Source organism: Pezoporus wallicus, unplaced genomic scaffold (genome assembly GCF_028554395.1).
Source record: "Pezoporus wallicus isolate ANWC-B61680 ecotype Strahan unplaced genomic scaffold, APGP_CSIRO_Pwel_v1 contig_2025, whole genome shotgun sequence".
Classification (NCBI taxonomy): domain Eukaryota; kingdom Metazoa; phylum Chordata; class Aves; order Psittaciformes; family Psittacidae; genus Pezoporus; species Pezoporus wallicus.
In genome coordinates this window covers 104,981-124,538 of record NW_026640253.1, presented here as the reverse complement: position 1 = coordinate 124,538, position 19,558 = coordinate 104,981, and the positions used below count along the sequence as shown (strand labels likewise).

The 19,558-nt window shown below is 39.9% G+C and overlaps 1 protein-coding gene across 6 annotated transcripts in view; it reads right to left on the bottom strand.

Annotated features, from left to right (window-relative positions):
* SERGEF (secretion regulating guanine nucleotide exchange factor) overlaps positions 1 to 19,558 on the bottom strand; it is a 162,376-nt gene that overhangs the window by 108,738 nt on the left and 34,080 nt on the right. For all 6 annotated transcript variants that reach the window (XM_057418151.1, XM_057418153.1, XM_057418154.1 and 3 more), the window contains one exon: positions 18,831 to 18,991. In XM_057418151.1, coding sequence (XP_057274134.1) covers positions 18,831 to 18,991 — 161 coding nt within the window. The remainder of the gene's footprint in view (positions 1 to 18,830; positions 18,992 to 19,558) is intronic.

The window sequence follows — 19,558 nt, the reverse complement described above, 5'->3', positions numbered from 1 at the left end:
CATTACTGTGGGGATCTGTTACAGACCGCCTGATCAAGGAGAACCTGCGGATGAAGCACTCCATAGACAGATAGGAAAAGCCTCATGCTCACAGGCCCTTGTTCTCATGGGTGACTTCAACCACCCTGACATCTGTTGGAAGGACGGTATGGCCTGGCACAAGCAATCCAGGAGGTTCCTCGATTGTGTAGAAGACAACGTCCTTCTGCAAGTAATAGAGGAGCTGACAAGGAGAGGTGCCATGCTTGACCTCGTGCTCACCAACAGGGAAGGGCTCGTTGGAAATGTGACGCTCCAGGGCAGCCTTGGATGCAGCGATCATGAGAAGCTCGAATTTGAGATCCTCAGGACAGTGAGAAGAGCGTGCAGAAAGCTCACTGTCCTGGACTTCAAAAGAGCAGACTTTAGCCTCTTCAGGAACCTGCTTAGTAAGGTTCCATGGGATACAGCCCTAGAGGGCAGAGGGGCCCAAGACCGTTGGTTGATATTCAAGGATCACCTGCTACAAGCTCAGGAGAGTTCCATCCCAACTAGAAGGAAGTGCAGCAGGAGGGCCAGGAGACCTCCTTGGATGGATAAGGAGCTGCTGAGGAAAATTCAATTGAAAAAAAGAGCCTTATAAAAGGTGGAAGCAAGGACAGGTGGCATGGGAAGAGTACAGGGATGTTGTCCGAGAAGCTAGGGACCAGGTTAGGAAAGCTAAGGCTCAGTTAGAATTAAACTTAGCTAGAGGTATTAAAGATAACAGGAAGGGATTCTACAGGTACATAGCAAATAAAAAACAGACTAGGGAGAATGTAGGCCCCGTCAGGAAGCTCTCAGGAGAACTGGCTACCCTGGATTTGGAGAAGGCTGAGGTTCTGAATGACTTCTTTGCTTCAGTCTTCACTACCAAAGGCTCTGACCAAACCACCCAAGTCTTGGAAGGCAGATGCAGGGACTGTAAGAATGAAGACCTTGGGCCCACTGTAGGAGAGGAACTGGTTCGAGACCATCTTAAAAATCTGAACGTGCACAAGTCCATGGGACCTGATGAGATCCATCCGCGGGTCCTGAAGGAGCTGGCGAATGAAGTTGTAAAGCCGCTGGCCATCATATTTGGGAAATCATGGCAGTCAGGTGAAGTTCCCGATGACTGGAAAAAGGGAAATATAACCCCCATTTTCAAGAAGGGGAAAATGGATGACCCGGGGAATTACAGACCAGTCAGTCTCACCTCTGTGCCTGGCAAAATCTTGGAGCAGATTCTGCTGGAAGGCATGCTAAGGCACATGAAAAACAACAAGGTGCTTGGTGACAGCCAGCATGGCTTCACTAAGGGGAAATCCTGCCTGACCAATTTGGTGGCCTTCTATGATGGGGCTACAGAACTGATGGACAGGGGTAGAGCAGTTGATGTCATCTACCTGGACTTGTGTAAAGCGTTCAACACTGTCCCACACAACATCCTTGTCTCTAAATTGGAGCGACATCAATTTGATGGATGGACCACTCGGTGAATAAAGAACTGGCTGGGTGGCTGCACACAAAGAGTTGTGGTCAATGGCTCAATGTCTGGCTGGAGACCAGTAATGAGTGGTGTCCCTCAGTAGTGACAGGACAAGGGGTAATGGGTTAAAACTTAAACAGGGGAAGTTTAGGTTGGATATAAAAAGGAAATTCTTTCCTGTTAGGGTGGTGAGGCACTGGAATAGGTTGCCCAGGGAGGTTGTGAACGCTCCATCCCTGGCAGTGTTCAAGGCCAGGTTGGATGAGGCCTTGGGTGATATGATATGGATATGATATGATATGATATGATATGTAGGGTGTCCCTGCCCATGGCAGGGGGGTTGGAACCAGATGATCTTAAGGTCCTTTCCAACCATAACGATTCTATGATTCTATGATTCTATATGCTGATTTTCCACAAAATTGATTGTGAGGCCTTTAATTCAAACCCAACATAGAAAGTCCAGGTGTAAGTAGAAAGGAAATAAATGAAAAACAAAAGCCTTACTTCTAGCACAGTTATTTGTGGATCAAGCTGACTTAGGTGTCAGGAGTAACTGAGTTGAAAAAATCAGCTTTGTGTTTTAAGGTTCACATATACCACTCTGAGAAAGCATAAAAATAAAGGGAACTTCTTCAGAGAAGCAAAGATCCTTAAAAAGAACTGCAGACAGCCTACATGATTCTAGATGACTAATACCGTAACTCAGGAGAAACACTCAAAAATGATTCTCATTAATCAGTACAATCTTTACCAGAAAACATTTTAATGCTGACAAAGTCACATCTGTGTCACCTCTGAACAACTCTGTCTCCTTTCAGTTTTCTGTTTATCCTTGCAGAAGAACACAAGACTGCAGACACCAAGATTTTTTTTAATTTTTTGAAGAGCAGAGGCTCTGTTTTTAGTGAACCAATTTCAAAAGCCTATCTGTTACAGAGCCTGTGTCTATTACTACTCAAAAGAAAACAGAGGACAGTGAGAAGGGCAAAGAATTAAAATTATTCTTGTAAATTCAGAGCAAAACTGTCAGCATAAACCAACATGACTTAATTTTATAAGACCAAAGAGCAATTTATGCTAGGAAATGCACATAACTAGAGAAACAGCAGAATAAACCCTGAAAATAAAATTATCAGTTTAAGCATTCAAATCAAGGGCCCCAGTTTTCAATGTATTGATAGTTAAACTGCAGAGTAGCATCTCAGCATGTTTTCTACTTTGGAGCATAAAGAAAATAAGAACAAAGACAAGAGGGCAGCTAATTTTAGTGCTTCTGGGCTAAAACAAAATAACAGCAAAGAACCACTGAACCATGAACCAGGCACAGCTACAGGTTAGGCAGAATAGAGATTCAGAGCAGCCCTGCAGAGAAGGACTTGGGGGTGTTGGTTGATGAGAAAATGAGCATGAGCTGGCAGTGTGCGCTTGCAGCCCAGAAAGCCAACCGTATCCTGGGCTGCATCAAAAGGAGCGTGACCAGCAGGTCGAAGGAGGTGATCCTGCCCCTCTACTCTGCTCTTGTGAGACCTCACCTGGAGTATTGTGTGCAGTTCTGGTGTCCTCAACATAAAAAGGACATGGAACTGTTGGAACAAGTCCAGAGAAGGGCCACGAGGATGATCAGGGGACTGGAGCACCTCTTGTATGAAGACGGGCTGAGGAAGTTGGAGCTGTTCAGCCTGGAGAAGAGAAGGCTGCATGGAGACCTCATAGCAGCCTTCCAGTTTCTGAAGGGGGCCTATAGGGATGCTGGAGAGGGACTCTTCATTAGGGATTGTAGTGACAGGACAAGGGATAACAGGTTAAAACTTAAACAGGGGAAGTTTAGGTTGGATATAAGAAGGAAATTCTTTCCTGTTAGGGTGGTGAGGCACTGGAATAGGTTACCCAGGGAGGTTGTGAATGCTCCAACCCTGGCAGTGTTCAAGACCAGGTTGGACGAGGCCTTGAGTGATATGATTTAGCATAAGGTGTCCCTGCCCACGGCAGGGGGGTTGGAACTAGATGATCTTAAGGTCCTTTCCAACCCTAACGATTCTATGATTCTATGAAGCAATTTTTTCCAAGCTGCTGTTTCAGTTACAGTCTTCCTCTCCACAAGCCAGTTCTGGAAAGAAGATGCCAGTTTCTACCCTATCAAAGTGTTACATGTGCCTTATTTTACCCAAAGGGCACACAGAGAGCTCTGAACTGCTTACATAATAATTCTATATATTTAGCTGCACCTAAAAAAATGTGTATTACACCTGAGAGGTGGAAAAAACAAACCACCAAAACATGATTTCTTCAATTTCCTTCTCTCTCACTGGTTGCCTTCGCAGTAAGAAACATCACTTCTGCAAACTGAACTTGATTTGAGCCTTGCCCAGTGCATTTTAACAAATAACCTCAAAACTCATCCCTCTGACAGCTTGTTATATTACAGCAATGGACTGAAGCTTCCTAATTCTGAATTTTGAGCATGTGTGGAATCAGTTTTGAGGACTGAAACAAGATTTTAGGATCACGGGATAATTCAGGTTCAATGGGAACCTCTGAAGGTTTCTAGATTAACCTCCTGCTCACAGCCAAATAAGTTATGAGATGTGACCACATTCCTTAGATTTTATCCAGATGAGTCTTTTCCAGTCTGTAAAAATGTATACCATTCCCCAGGCAGCCTGTTCACTGTTTGATTGTCCTCATGGTAAAAAAGGTTTTCATTACATGAAGTCTGAACCTCACACTTTGAGTCCTTTGTTTCTTGCCCTCCTACCCAACTCCATCATCTTGATGAACCTCTTTGGCAGGAGTACTGGCAGGCTGCTACTATGTGCCCTTGAAACCTTCTCTTCTACATGCTCAGTAAGCCTAGTAAGATCTTAATTACGATTTTTTCATCTACTAGTGTCAGTTAACAGTAAACAAGATACTGAGACAGTTACCACCCCAAACTTTCAGCTCTTCTTCAAAGAAACTAATCATCTCATGTGAGTGGACTTTGGAAGTCAGATTTTTATGTAAGTACTTACTCAGAATAATCCATCTTTTATTTCCATAATCATCAGTGCTACTGAAGGGCAGAACAAGTCTCCCACAATTTAAGGATGAATGGATTGGGTTTGGTCACTGTTTCAAAATAAAGCCAATTCAGAACAGAAGGCAAGCATGGAAGTTTCTCTCCTGAGCAGCAAATTACTTTAATAAATTTGGGCAACCAAAGAGAAAGCTACAACAGAAAATGCTATGCTGCCTACATACACAGCAGCTACAAGAACATTAAAATATACTGTGTTAGGTTCATAATATTGCTGTTAAAAGTTCACTCTTCTCTAAGGACTTATGTGCCATTACTCTGCAAACCTTCACGGGAATAAATTATACTTTCCAAGCATTAAAGACACATTAACATGACATAGGTCATGGGAAATTCAAACTTCAAATACTTACTGAATCCAATAGATCAGAGACCAAATCAGTATTAGAACAAAGAAGAGGGTTACATTACTAAAATAAAGCTCTCTGAAATGATTAAGTAATTTTTCAGTCACTGTGATAACACATATTCCAGCAGCTTACAGATCAGTGAAAGAGTAATTTAGACACAAATTCACTTCTAGTCATAACCCTCTGGCCCAATTCCAGAAGATTTCTCAAATCCAATACAAAAGAAAAAAAAAAAAATCATATCAGCCTGAGCAGCCACTAATAACCTAGACCATACCCCATGAAGTGTAAGCTGCAGCCAGACACACACAGCAACACACTTTAAAACTGTCTTCAGTTTTTGTGCTCTTCAGTTACATAAAAAGACTTGACAACAGATATTTGCTTCTCTCACTATTTCACTGACCACATTATTGGCCAATTCATACACTTGTCTCTAAGAGACAAAAGCAGCATGCTTATTCTTGCTTATACGTAAATGTTAAATTCTTTAGGAACATTTGCACTGAACTAAAATCTGCTACACTGCATCATCTTCAGCTTTACCTTACTTCTCAAATCAATAGGCTTTACCAAGCATACTCTGCATAGCTGAACATAAAACTGTATGCTTTGTCAAATGACAGTAAGACTGTTGTTATCTAAAAACATTTTAGAAACTCAGCTGAAGCTGCAAGAGCATTGTGAAGATAGTTTAAAAACAAGAAGAGATTTTAGAGAGAGACGGAGAGAGAGACAACATAGGGCGGCAATCTTGCTATTTCACTTTAGGATTAAAACCTGAAGTTTCAGGTATTCAAGATTTTTTTTAAATAAAATCCCCAGATATATTAAAAGAAAACCCACCACAATTATCACAAGGCTTTCAAGGAAAGCTTGCCTTAACACACATACTCAGCCTCTCATAGATGATGATTATCATCACTGCCTTAAATGAGTCTCAGAACTATACCTTCTATATTATTAGTTTATGACAGCCACCAGAAACTGAGCAACCAGCATGGCTTTAGAAGATAGTGGACAACTCCACTGGATATTGTAGAGCTTCACTGACTTAAGTGCACCTCTCTGTATCAACACTGGACTTGACCCAGAAATTCCTGCTGCATTTCAGGTCTCCAGTCAAGAGTACAATAGAGCTATGCTGCCTGCAAACAAACATCAAAGGATTCCATACAGGTTTACTGTGAAGACTTACACTACACATAGGAATGCTTGCTGGATTTTTTTCTTATCACTTCAATTCTACTCTGCTCATCAGAGACCTAAGCATTGCTGCTTGCTTCTATTTAACCATCTGGGGTTTATCCCTCATACTCCTTACAGAGGTTTTCTTAAGATATGCTTTGAACTATGCTGCTGTTCCCAGACAGCTCACCTGCAAAGATGATTTGAAAACAATACCCGCTGGACATGACTCAGGGGAGAAGACAGGTGCAGAATGCTTTCCCATTTTAGTGTGGCAATGAGAAAAGAGAAGCAATGCAAACAATGGGTTCCTTGCAACTTCTAGATGGGAAGATGCAGTTGGGCTTACTGCTCACTCGGCTAATAGAACAGTTTTGTGTAGTCATCTAAAACCACTGGTGCATTCCTTCTGCTCTCCTTGGATCGTACAGTTTGCCCTTGCAATGACTGGCAATGTGCTGGTCATCAATTCTTCTTCTCCATCCAGTAACATCAGGCTTGAAGTGCCTTACAAAGACAGAAAGACAGGAGAGGAACAGTTGGGGATTTTTCCACATGTAGCAGGTTATCCTTTGAGAAAGGGATGCAGAATGAAACTATTGACCACTAAGTCTTTTATTCATTTCAGCAATTCTGGTAGCAGAATCTGCCTGGAGACAGTGGAAGAAATGTGCTGCTACATTGCCAGAAGAAGGAAAATATTATTTACAGATGAGGTAGGTCAGGTTAAACTCAGCTGAAAAGTTTGACACTGATTTGTTTGACACAGGGGAAGTAAAGTACTACTGCATCTCACCTTGAGGTACTGCCCTTAGCTGGAAGGAAAAAAAAAAAAAAAAAAAGGAAAAAGCCATACCATCAGGTTTCTTCAGTACAGAAGTTTCTTCTCTCCAAAAGCAGAAGGAAGTATAGTAGTCTATAAAGCATCCTCAAGATAGAGACTTGCAAGCCTCAGTGCCATCCCCAAGAAAATCCAAACAGACTGTAGACCTTTCAGAATTTTTAAATTCCAATGACGACTGCTTACAGCTACTTAAACACTCATTTTCCCCAAAGTACAGAGAAAGTGAGAGAAATATGAGAAATAATGCACTGAAGTATCCAAAAGTTTATGACCAAACACACAGTTTAGAAAAGAAACAAAGAAAAGATAACAAAGCTGTCTCTGCAAATCATCTCTCACAGGAGTAGGTCTAGCACTATGATAAATGTGAGCAGCGTGACAGGGTTTAGGTGTGCAGTGCTGGCTTCCCAGCAGCCACACCAGATGGCTCCCAGTAGGTCTACACAAGAACAACTCTCTTGGGCAAGAGAACAAGAGAAAGAAATGGGGGAAAAGACACAGAAGCAAAATATCTCAAGAGGAAGCTTGAAGCAAGGCATGTGTAAAGATTACAGTCTTCATGAAAGATCTTTGTTAAATAAATTGAAGTGAAAGCAAGTTACCTGAACTGTTGAGAGGTGCAACTGAGACAAACCTAATAACTACGGGTTTTCTAATACCAGTTCTCTAAGACCAAAATATTCCTCTTCAATTATATCCAGATATATCTAAATTACAAGTAATACCACAAGCAAGACGGCTGTATTTTCACTACTACTGACATCTGTCTTACCGTGAATTTAATTAAAAATTACTGAGTGAATGACATTAAAATAGCCTCATTGAAAAGCAAATCTAGAATCCATAGATTTTTGTTAGCTCAACTGTAACTAATATAGCATCACCATTCCACGTATTTGCATGGTTTTGATTCATGTTCTCCCTGATCATCTGCCAACATACAGTATTTAATACAAAAGAAAAGAAGAAAGGTAGATGGTATCCAAGCATGATTTTTATTTGGTATATTTATTTTCAATAAATGCATATAAATGCATCACAATGAATCACATTTATCTAACATGAATAAGAAGATTTGCTTCTGATTTTTCAAACTATTAAAACTGACTGCTTAACACCCTAATAACAAAGGAAAAAGATTTTGCTTTCCGTTCAATCCGAGGGCTCAAAGAGAAAGCACACGCAGTCTCACTGAATGGGAAGAGATGTTTCTAAAACATGTAACCTGTTGCCAAAAGATAATAGGCAGCATAATATGAAACCTCTGTAGTAACACAGGTATCTAAACAAAGCTGTCAGGAAGCAAAGTGTAAGAGGAAGAAGAGTACAGGCAAAAAAAGGTTGAAAGAGCAACCTGGAACATATATTTAATTTCAGCAGTGGTACATCAGTAGTCCCTCACGGACTTAGCATTACTAAATTTGAAGCCCTCAGATAAAATGACTTTATTAGAATTCTCTCTGGCATGCCATGCTGAGCACAAACTCAAAAGTGAATAAATGCTCTTTTCTCACTGGCTTTCTGCCAATCTGACTGCAGAGTCATCTGCACGCAAAAGCAGTCATCCTTGGAGACCCTGAATAGTGCCAGTCTTAGCACACTCTTTACTTATTTGGGTGCAAGACGTAGAAGATGTCTCCATGTACCATGCAGAAAACATGATACTGTCTACGTTTTTTGAGGGACGAGGTGGGGGTAGGACACATTATCTCTCAAACATGAAAGATATTAAATTCAAGTCCTAACCTATCTCATATTTCCGATCAGCTTCTCAGCCAAGTTAAAACAATTGTGTCTTAAGATTATTAAACAGCATCACCATAATTCACAAATACCATCTTAATCTTTTTAAGTAAGAAGACACAACCATTTTGCTTTCATACCCCTCCAAGCAGCCTGTGTTTCAGACTTGCTGTGGCAAGAAAAATCAGAGACATCAGCGGTTAATCCTGTAAGACTACAGGACTTACTAATCCTGTAAGACTACAAACTGCTGAACCAAAAGAAAGCTTTCTATTACTCTATTCTAAGTATGCGCTCATTTTCTGAAGCTGCAAATCTTGACCTTATGTTTTGTTTAGATTTCAGTCTAACATCTAAACTGAACAACAACAAAAAATACCCTTCATGAAAAGGTATCTGACCATGTAAACGTATTTCTGCAAGTCTACATTTCTCTTAGCCTCAATTCTGTGTAATGGAGATCCCAGATACAAATACTGATTAGAATCAGCAGTATCAAAGAGGAAGAAGTCTTAGAGATATGCAGTGAAACTTTAAGTGATCACAAATGTCCCTTTTTTCATTTAAGATTACTTCTACTTCTACATGCTATAATAAATCTGAAATAATAGTTTGTATTAAAATAGAATTAAGAATAAAACCACAAGTCCCACAAAATAGCAAAAGAGAAGACTGTGGATTTGTTTCCACAAGACTGTCAACATTGTCTCCCATCCCAGCCCATGACATTCATATTCCCAATGAAAACATTAGACTCATTGTGAAGAAAAAAAAAAAAAAATCAATCTGTGTTCTTAAGAAACTGGAATGCAGTTTCAAAGTAATCCTCTCAAACAAAACAAATTTAAATTTCCAAAGGACAAACTGACACCTACTAGCTCAAGATAAGATCACTGCTAGGACTTATGCTCTCAAATACCCACATAAGTATCGAAATAGGAACTCCTCTAATACATATTCTCCTTTGCCAACAATGCACTCAAGAACATGAAACGAAGGGTAGGATCAAATAAAGGCTTTGGACCATAATCAGTTCTTCCTACCGGTACTCAAGAGAGACCACTTCAGATGAAAAGATTGCCTTTCACCAACTTCTTTAAGATGCTGAAAAAGAGATTTGCCTCCCAAACCCAGAGCAGAATCCTTTACATATCATGTATTGTTTTAAGCAAGATGATACCAGAGCAACTAATGATACAGTGCAAGAAACCTGTGTATTTGACCAAGCTGCCAGCAGCCAACACAGGAAGTTACTGTAATGCTTTCCAGACTTCAATTCAGAAACATTTCTACCACTTCTACCTTTATGCAGGCCCAAAGCACTTTCACTAACTATGGCTGTATGCTGAACTGCAAATTGGACCAGATTTCTAATATGCTGATTTTGCAGAGCTTTGTCTTATATGTGTATATATATAAATACATCTGACAACCACAGAAAATGAAGACTCAAGATGATAACCTCTGTTCTCCATCAAACTCATTCATTTCACTTGTATTTCTCATCCCCCGAGTTTTCAAGGTGTAGTGATAGCATGAAAGCAACTACAGAACATTGCTCACTAGTCTTGTGTGTTGAACTTTCCAGCCCAGGTACAAACAGGTGAGCCCTAACTATTATTTTGCCCCAGAAGAAGGGTAATGGCAGGACTTACAGACTCACATAATGCCACAAACATTGCTTGGTCTCAGCAGGCTTGTATGCAGCCAAGTGAAACACTTCTGCTCACATGGTATTGCAGCAGCCTCAATGAACCAATCTACTGAGCAAACTCAAAAGACCTCAGACATGCACTGAAAAAGAGCCATCTCCCTATACAGTATTCATGGTAAGGAATATATACATCTAAACCAAGTATTCGAAACATCCACACAGTAATTGAAAACCATTAATGCTTCATATCTCACTTCCTCTTCTTATTTCCTCACAAAATCCTGGAAAATTCTTGTAACTGTGTTCTCAAAAGACACAAAGGGTTTTTTTTTTTATAATTGTAAGACAATTATTATCTAAATGTGTAAAAAATACACAGCTATTTGGTCTAAAAGTGGGTGCTCCTTTTAGCACTTTAACTGCATTACCACAGTGAATAATGCATTATTAGGAAAATCATGATACCTTCACCTTTCTTTGCAGTGGTTAAATCCTAAAAATGGAGCAGATCAAGTCAGAAAAAAAAAAAAAATAATCAATTCACAATTGCTATTTCTGGTATTTACTTTTGTTCACTTAAGTCCTAAACCCTTTCCCAAAACCACTGAAGAAAAAGGGGTTTCCTCCATCCAGGCATTAAGAAAAAACAAAAATAAGGCAAGAAAATCACCACAAACCCACGAGAAATCAACAGAGGGCTCCAAACAGAGAAGACATGAGAAGGAAATATAATTCAATTAAAAAAAAAAAAAAATCACATCCTGTGCTCACGAACACAAAGTACTATATCTTGGCATATACAAAAGCAATAAAGGTATTGCACAGTTATATACATAGCGATGTATCCTGTCATAGCCCTTAATCAAATGTTAGATACCATATCATCCCTGTGGGGATAAAGTGGCTGAAATCTGATCCCTGTTAGATGGCTTTCATCCCTTCCCCCCAGTAATCTCCTGCGAGGTACAGCAGAGCCTGGCTGCCTTTGTTTTTATTTTGGTTTGGTTTTGGGTTTTTTTTTACTTTCTATAGAAATAAGCCCAAATCTCAGATTTTCAAGAAAGAGTTTACACTTTCAAAGTCTGAAATCAACTAACAGTGGAGGCTGCAGATAAACTTTGGCAACTTAAAAAAGCTGGACAGAAGGGATTTCCACCAAAGCAATTACCAGTCAGAAAACTGGCTATTTTTAATGTTTAATTTATCACATAAGAACACAAACACTATGTCAAACAATGTTCTGGAAAAACAAATCGTAAGAACTCTTCACTAGCTCTCAAAGCACTCCTTACCAGTGAAGGGTAGCACTGGCACTAGCACTACATCTGGGAAAAGAAGGAAGAGTGGGAAGAAGAAAACATCAACAAGAGCATAGATCTTAAGCAATTTTTGCTGGTATCTGATTACATGTGATATCCACTGAGTTTACAGAGCCCTCAGCAATCAACTGCCAGGAGACTAAGAATAAACTCTTGAGCAGGTTTTAAAAACAGGAGACAATTTAGCATTTTTGTCTTCACAGGATTAGGTGCATTATTTTTACTTTTTCTTCTCCTTTCTTTTCACAAGCAAGCTGTGTCGGTTGAATGCTTGGGCTGGGACAAAGGCACAGGCTATATCAGACCACATAAAAAACACACAGGGCTCAGAGGTACCTTCTGCCTTCGACAGCTTCAGATTAGATTGGAGATGAGGCAGCCCACAGGCAAAGGAGAGGAGTCAGCAGGTAGGAGGACAAGCAGGTCATTTAGCAAGACAACCTGTCATTTAGCAGACTACCCAGTAAACCAGTCTTTGAAACTTGCTTTGTGCCATGGCATAGCAACAACTGGAAGCATCACAGGAGAAACACAAGTTTCTCTCTTTACTGAACCTTTTATTAAACAGTAAAAAAGTTACAACATAAGCACAAAGGCTGAAAGACTGGCAAGACTCACAGCTTAAATGACTCCTTGATAAGTGAAAGCTGGAAACATCTGAAAAGCTGAAAACAAACACCATCATCAGCCCAGAAGTACAAGCATAACCCAAGTTCAAACAGAATCAAAAATCCTTACACTGAAAGGGGGGAGAAGCAGTGTTTATACTGGCCAGAACTGCAGTGCCTTAGTAGGTTTATGGCCCCACTTTGACAAGTAAGTTTCTAAATGGAACAATTCAATAAAAAGGTTGAGCTGGAACCACTAAGATGTCTCCCACCTCACTCATCTGTAGTACACTACCTAGTAGCCCAGCATATTTTCCAGCTACATAATGCATACTACTTATTAAAGAATAACTTCTCAGAAGTAACACTGTTCAATGAAGAATTAATGAAGTCACTTCTACCAATCAAAAAAAAAAAGTAAACAAGGAGAGTGTTCTATCAAATTCCTATGAGGGTAAATTATTTATTTCTCCTTGACTAGTTCCCCTCTCTCCCCCACCCTTTTGTTTTGTTAATATTCCAGTGAGCTCAAGAGTAAGTTGCAGTCACAGTGCCCTGTTAGAACAATCCGTACAGAAGAATGGGACGCAGTCAGTACTTCTAATTTAAGGAATATATTATGAGCATATGTAGATCACAGAGTTACAAACAAGATAACTCAGATTAGACATTTTGCTACTAATAGGTTCATTAAATACAGCTGCCAATGTGGTCTTATTGTTAGGGCTGCGCTACTGACAGCTGAAGCATGCCTGTGCAAGCCAAAGCTACTGCTGCCAGCAGTTTTAGTCTCTTTCCATTTCCCTCGTACTTTCAGAGATCTGCAAGCGAGGTATTAATTTGGAATTCTAACTGCAACATGCAATCGAATGGAAAATTAATTTATAAATTAAGATGATTAAGGCTTCACCCACACTCACATTTATAACACCTCAGTCATCACATGCTGGGTGGGTCTCCAACTCCTGACTTCATCCCAAACTCTAGGCAAATCAACCCTTCATGGTCTCTCATACAGATAACAAAGCAGCCTGAGCCCTGGCTGACACTTCAGTGCTACAGTACAACCCCTGCAGAACAATTTTGGTCCTTTTAAACCAACCTTCATTTGCAAAAGTGATTAACTGGAAAACCTCTAGTTTATACTCACACAGCATATGCTCTCTGGCATGCAAAGGCAGCAGAGGAGTTCTCTTTTGCCATTCAGTTTGCATGAATTTGATTTCCCATCTCCCTTTCTGCAATGCCAGCTGCAGAGAAATTGGTATGGGTGATGGGAAGCATAGTGCTAAGAACCAATATCATCTCCTTTTTGTTTGCCAAAAATTACAAGCCTAAAGTTGGCAATCTAGGCTCTGCTTATAACCACAAGAAGAGGAGGAAAGCAAAGCTTCCCATCCTCTCACCTAGTGAGATAAAATTGCAACTGGGTTTACAGTTTTCATGGAGCAGACTAATATTTCCAGAGTAACTTATGTTGCCTAACACACCGGTATTCCTAACTCAGAAATTACTTTACCATTTTTATCATTGCATCTCTAAAAAACATAACAAAACCAACATACACCAATCAAGGAAACTTCAATGTTGCCATTTCTCAAAGACACAGATCAAAACCAACTTGTAAAAGATTCGAATTCATGACAAAAAAAAAATTAAAAAAAAAAAAATCAGAAAACCAACACTGCACTACTTGTTTATGAAGTGAGAAACTCCAACTTAAGAAAGAGATTAATTCACTTAATTAATCTCACAAATGGAGATCCATTACTTAATGGAGCTCAGAAACCCAAAATAAAAGATGATTTGACCTTTACCTTTACTTCTATGGAAGCCTCTCCTTGTGAAGGATCACTAGACAGATCTAACAGCATTAAACAACCAACCAGGGAAAGCAGCACACTAACTGAAACATAACACAAATAATAACCTGACCTGTCTAGAACACACAGATTTCAACTAACTTTCCCTTCTAGTGATATCACAAGAGAGAAAGTTTAATGAGTAAAGGGCTGGATTTAAATATGTAGCACCCAGGTTCTCTTCTCAACTTTGCAGCTGACTTGGTGTTGCACCTGAAGTCATATCATTTCTCTATTTCCACTCCCATTCCCTGCTTGTTTTCATTAAGGATGGCAAAGTAAGAATCACCTTTTACTATGAGTCTTCCCAGGGCCCACATCTGTTTCTGTGGCACAGTTAGGGGTTCTGAGGCAAGCTGGCAAATCAGAGAACAAGGAGGAGTTCACTGAAACTTAGTTTTTCACACCACCATTTCTAGTGAACTGTATCCTTGGATTATCTAAAAGGTACTGAGCTCAGAAAGCTAGAGAGACTTTTGTGCATTTACCTCCTTCCCTAACACCAAAACTGGTTTCTCTCAAGCAGCTTACTGGATCAATTACTACACATATATTCTCAAACTCCGAGCAGTAAACTCTTGCTTAGAAAAGTTCAATTTGTTGTTTCACCCCCACAAAAACATTAAACTCTTGTTTTGACAATTTAAAATAAAGAACATAGCCACAGATACTTACAGTACCCAGTCAGACAACTGAGTATACAAAAGCCACGCACAGAGCACAGAGATAATGTACATGTAATACTATCAGGTTATTTCTTTTAATATCCTTTAAAGCCTCCACTACACTTTACTTACAAAAAGGTCTAATGGTTTTCCCTGAGAAGTCAAAAGAATACAAAACACTTGTCATTTTTTGTAAACCAAAAGGTTTTGTTTTCAATATAATTGTGTCTGTATGTTAAGGTAATAATGATGCTTATACCTTTACTTATCAGCCATATAACAATCAATTATCATCATAGCAGATATCTTAGATTTGTCTTGTAAGTATTTTGCAACATGAATGGGGAAAAAAGGGGAAAAACACAAGAATATGCTAAAAACAAAGCTATTGCTTAAAAACTTGAAATGACATTGCTGCAACTACCACCGCAAACTGTGACTGCAAAGGGCAACGACAAATGTGTTATTTATATGATAGCATTCCCTGAAAAAAGGAACCATAAGGAGGATCCAAACCAATCTGTATTGTACAGGATGAATATACACACAGGGACAAACGTACACACTGGAACTGGGGACCACAGTAGGATTACGATAAACATCGCAGGTACAGGTTGCCACAAGGCCATCGGTTACTTTCATTCCATGAAACAAGTGGTCCCTACATTCACCATCAAGATTTCAGCTGGGAGATGGTAAAACTGAGGAAGGAATTAAGCCCAAAGGTGACCATGTGAAAGATATTTTTTTTTTCATTTCTCAACTGAAATTTCAAAGATCCTTTTTCAGAAAACTGTACTTTAGCACAGCTTGCTTTAAGAAAGGATAGGATGAAAACACAACTCCATGCAAGCAGCGCTGCAACTGTAGACTTTCCTTGCATCCAGTTTAGCAATAAATATTCAGCACTGCACAGTGACCTCTTACTTGTGTATTCCTGCAACAAATGTTCGCTGCAACGTGAATGACATGCTAAATGTACCACAAACAGTAAAACAATAGCTATTAAAACCAAAAATATAAAATGGAGTGGAAAAGCATTTTGACGAGGAAACATTAAACCAGGTCTTTGTAGCATTTGCTAAATACAGAGGCTCATCATATTTCAGGACATTTGTATTTGTAATTGTCCTTTCATCTGAAGAGCAGTGGATATGAATGCACATCAGGCAGCAGATGAGTCAGATGTTCTGAAGAGGTCCAATCAAGGACAACCCACAACACAAGAGCACTGCACGCAGAATGTCTTGCACAACTGACTTCTGCTACAGCCTGAAGTTTCTTTTCAGTGCCTTACCCTATTCCATGGTGGTTATGCACCAATGCACTGAGAAGAAAATAATAAATAGACCTGCAGCTGCATAATTCACAAAGTTTAAACACGTGAGACTCTAGGAACCTGATGTCCACACACTGTTTAAAGCTGCCAGGACACAAATGAGTAAATAATTCTCTAAAACTAGATACAAGGCTTTTCTATCGTTTCAGCTGAAAGAAAAAGAGTGCTCATATTTCTCAAGGTCAGAGTTTCCAAATGAGTTTTTCAGATTAAGTCAAACTCACAATGGAATAGGTCACTCACAGCCACTCACAAAAATCAGGTTTTGGAGTGGTAGACAGACACAGATATCATTTTCAGCACAGACATAATATCTACTTCAGCACAGAGAAAGGAGAATCTGTGGTCTGTGGAGGAGAAGCAGGTAAGCCATCAGCATGGAGACAAGGAGCAGCACAGGAGGTTAAATCTACTGCACTGTCCTTGAGGTAAACTAGTGTGCCTTTTATAGTGTCCTCTAATCCTTAGATTAGTTTCTCCATTTTGGTTCTAGCAATATTAACTGAAGGGCAGAGGTAATCAGCAGACCACAACTTTGCCAAAAGTTCAGTTGAATCATTTAAAAGTCATTTATAAAAATAGGCCATGGATAAAAATTGTTAGTTGTAATCCTGAACTGTTAGAATGGCATTCTGCATTAAACATACAAATTGGAATTGTTAATCCAAGGTAAACATGGAATTCCTGTATTCCTTTTAATTCAGCTCTCAAATCAAAGCTCATCTCCGTATGACAACAAATGTACAAAAGGATAGCTTGTATGTAAACAAGAAATAGCTCACACTCCACACAGCCTACATGCTGCAATTTAATGCATTTTTAAGTATAAATTTTAGCTCTGGCATTAAGTTTGTAATTTGGAAGTGAAGCAATTTAGGCTCTTATCATCTGATTTTTGCTTTTCCCATCAACACAGCTCCTCTTAGGGTACAAATGATGCTAGCTCTTGATCACACTCTTCTTAAATCATCTTCATGCTGTTAGCCCTGTAAAGAATGATGTGTGCTCCAGAACACTGCCATAGCTAATCACTCAAACCAGGTCTCTCATAAGCTTATAAAGAGGAATATCGCTGAGGGCAGCAGAATGAAGGTGAGACTGGTTGACTATATCTGAATGTATCCCTTAACCTTCACAGATCACTCGGCCGGCCAAGTGTAAGTTCCTCTGTGCAAAAGCTACAACTGCCTTGGCTTTGTATTGTATGAGAAACAACAAAAACACATACTTCAAGCACTGCCCAAAGCACAGATGAAAACCACCATGAAAGAGATTCAACAATGGTGTTGTTCGCTAAAGATACCTAATGACAAAAGCAGGGATAGACATCTCAAAGTAAGAAAGCTGTGTGAGACTCAAGTGGAGTCACCACTGACTAAACAAATTATTCATTAGTGCAGCATCCTGCACTCTGAAGCTCTACTTCACATCTGTGAGTGCACACATCCCACTGATGATGGGAAAGGGCAGAGGCTGACTCTTCTATCCAAACCCTCACCATGGAAGACTACCACAAAGCAGAGGTGCAGCTAAAGCCTGCTGACTGGCTTGCTGAAGCTGATTGCTAGCTACCCCACAGGGAAATGCATACCTTCTGACTGGTTATCTGCCCAGATGGGACCTGTGCATTGCCTGCCAACAGGTCACTTGAAATATGATGCTTCTCAATCAACAAAATGCCAAGAAAATGGCTCGCAGTCAGTACAGGTTGCATGTTGTGTCAGACTGGAGCAAACAATTTGAGTCGCTTTCTTTCTGACCATCTTTATGCTTGAAGATAAATCATTTTGTATCAGGTTAGGCTGAGAAAGTTGGGGCTGTTCAGCCTGGAGAAGAGAAGAAGGCTGCATGGAGACCTCATAGCAGCCTTCCAGTATCTGAAGGGGGCCTAGAGGGATGCTGGGGAGGGACTCTTCATTAGGGACTGCAGTGATAGGACAAAGGGTAATGGGTTAAAACTTAAACAGGGGAAGTTTAGACTGGATATAAGGAGGAAATTCTTTCCTGTTAGGGTGGTGAGGCACTGAAATGGGCTGCCCAGGGAGGTTGTGAATGCTCCATCCCTGGCAGTGTTCAAGACCAGGCTGGACGAGGCCTTGGGTGATATGGTTTAGTGTGAGGTGTCCCTGCCCATGGCAGGGGGGTTGGAACTATATGATCTTAAGGTCCTTTCCAACCCTAACTATTCTACGATTCTAAGTTAGCCATTTGAAATGAAAACCTGAAATACCACTCAAGGATGTTATAAAGAAGAGAAATATTCATTATATGCTTATATAGCCTGGTGCTGAGATGTGGCATTATTTATCAGCTAGGGAAAGGCCATAGGCTAAACTGTCACAGAGGACTACAGACAAAAGTATTGCTGCAACTGGGCAGGGTCTCACCTCATCTGTTAGGCTGTTGCCTCCTGCACACATCGGTACCTGAGAGAGCTTGGCATCCCCATCTAACGGTAACTCTGGTTCCAACAAGGAAAAAGTCAGTTTCTTAATGCAAAAGCCTTTTAAGAAATTTTAAATAACTGAAACATACTGAGCTTACAGGAAAAGCAGTGAGGACTCATGCTGCTGCATCTGAAAAGGTTCTATTAGGAAGTTGCTTTGATTATTTTAACGCACACAAAAAAAAAAAACACAACAAAAAACAAAATAAAAAACTGGGGAAAAAATGGTGATTTTATTTTTTACCTGAGATGCTCCATTTAGGCAAGGCACTGAAACAGGGATGTTACACAACCACTCCAACTGTTGCTCAGATGCTGTGCAAGCCTCCTGCCCACTGGGAACCACTGCGTGCCTTCCAAGTTGTCCATAGTCTGCTCTACCCCAGGTGAACACCTTACCAGTTTCTAAATACAGAACACATTTCAAGATTACTTATTCAATAGTTTCCTGGAAAATCTGGACATCAATTCAAAACAAGAACAACACTTCTTGATGCTTCCTATCAAGCTTCAAAAACCTAGCAAAAAACATGCTGCTAGGAACAGAAGAAAAAGAAAGTAAAGACATATTATGGTCTATTTCTACTCAAACTTCATTAACTTGTTTTCCAGCAGAACATCTGTAGGGTGGCCAGGGCTATAAATGAAACCATGTCAGTAAAGCTGCATAAATCGAACATTCTGTACACAATATAAACACTTTGGTAATATAAAGGACATAGCTTAACAGAAGCACACACAAAAGAGCTTATTCTGAATAATAGAAAGTTCTTCTCTATTCCCATTCTTTGCCATAGAGATATCCACTGCATGTCCTTTATTTAACACACAGTTTATGTTTTCCTGATAGAAGTTACCTTCTGTCACAACTGTTAGCAGAGTAACAGCCCTCAGAAGAGCAGTATATGGATCACCCTTCTCTCCATATATTATATCAGGTTCACTGCTGAAGTGTGCTGATACCCAAAAATT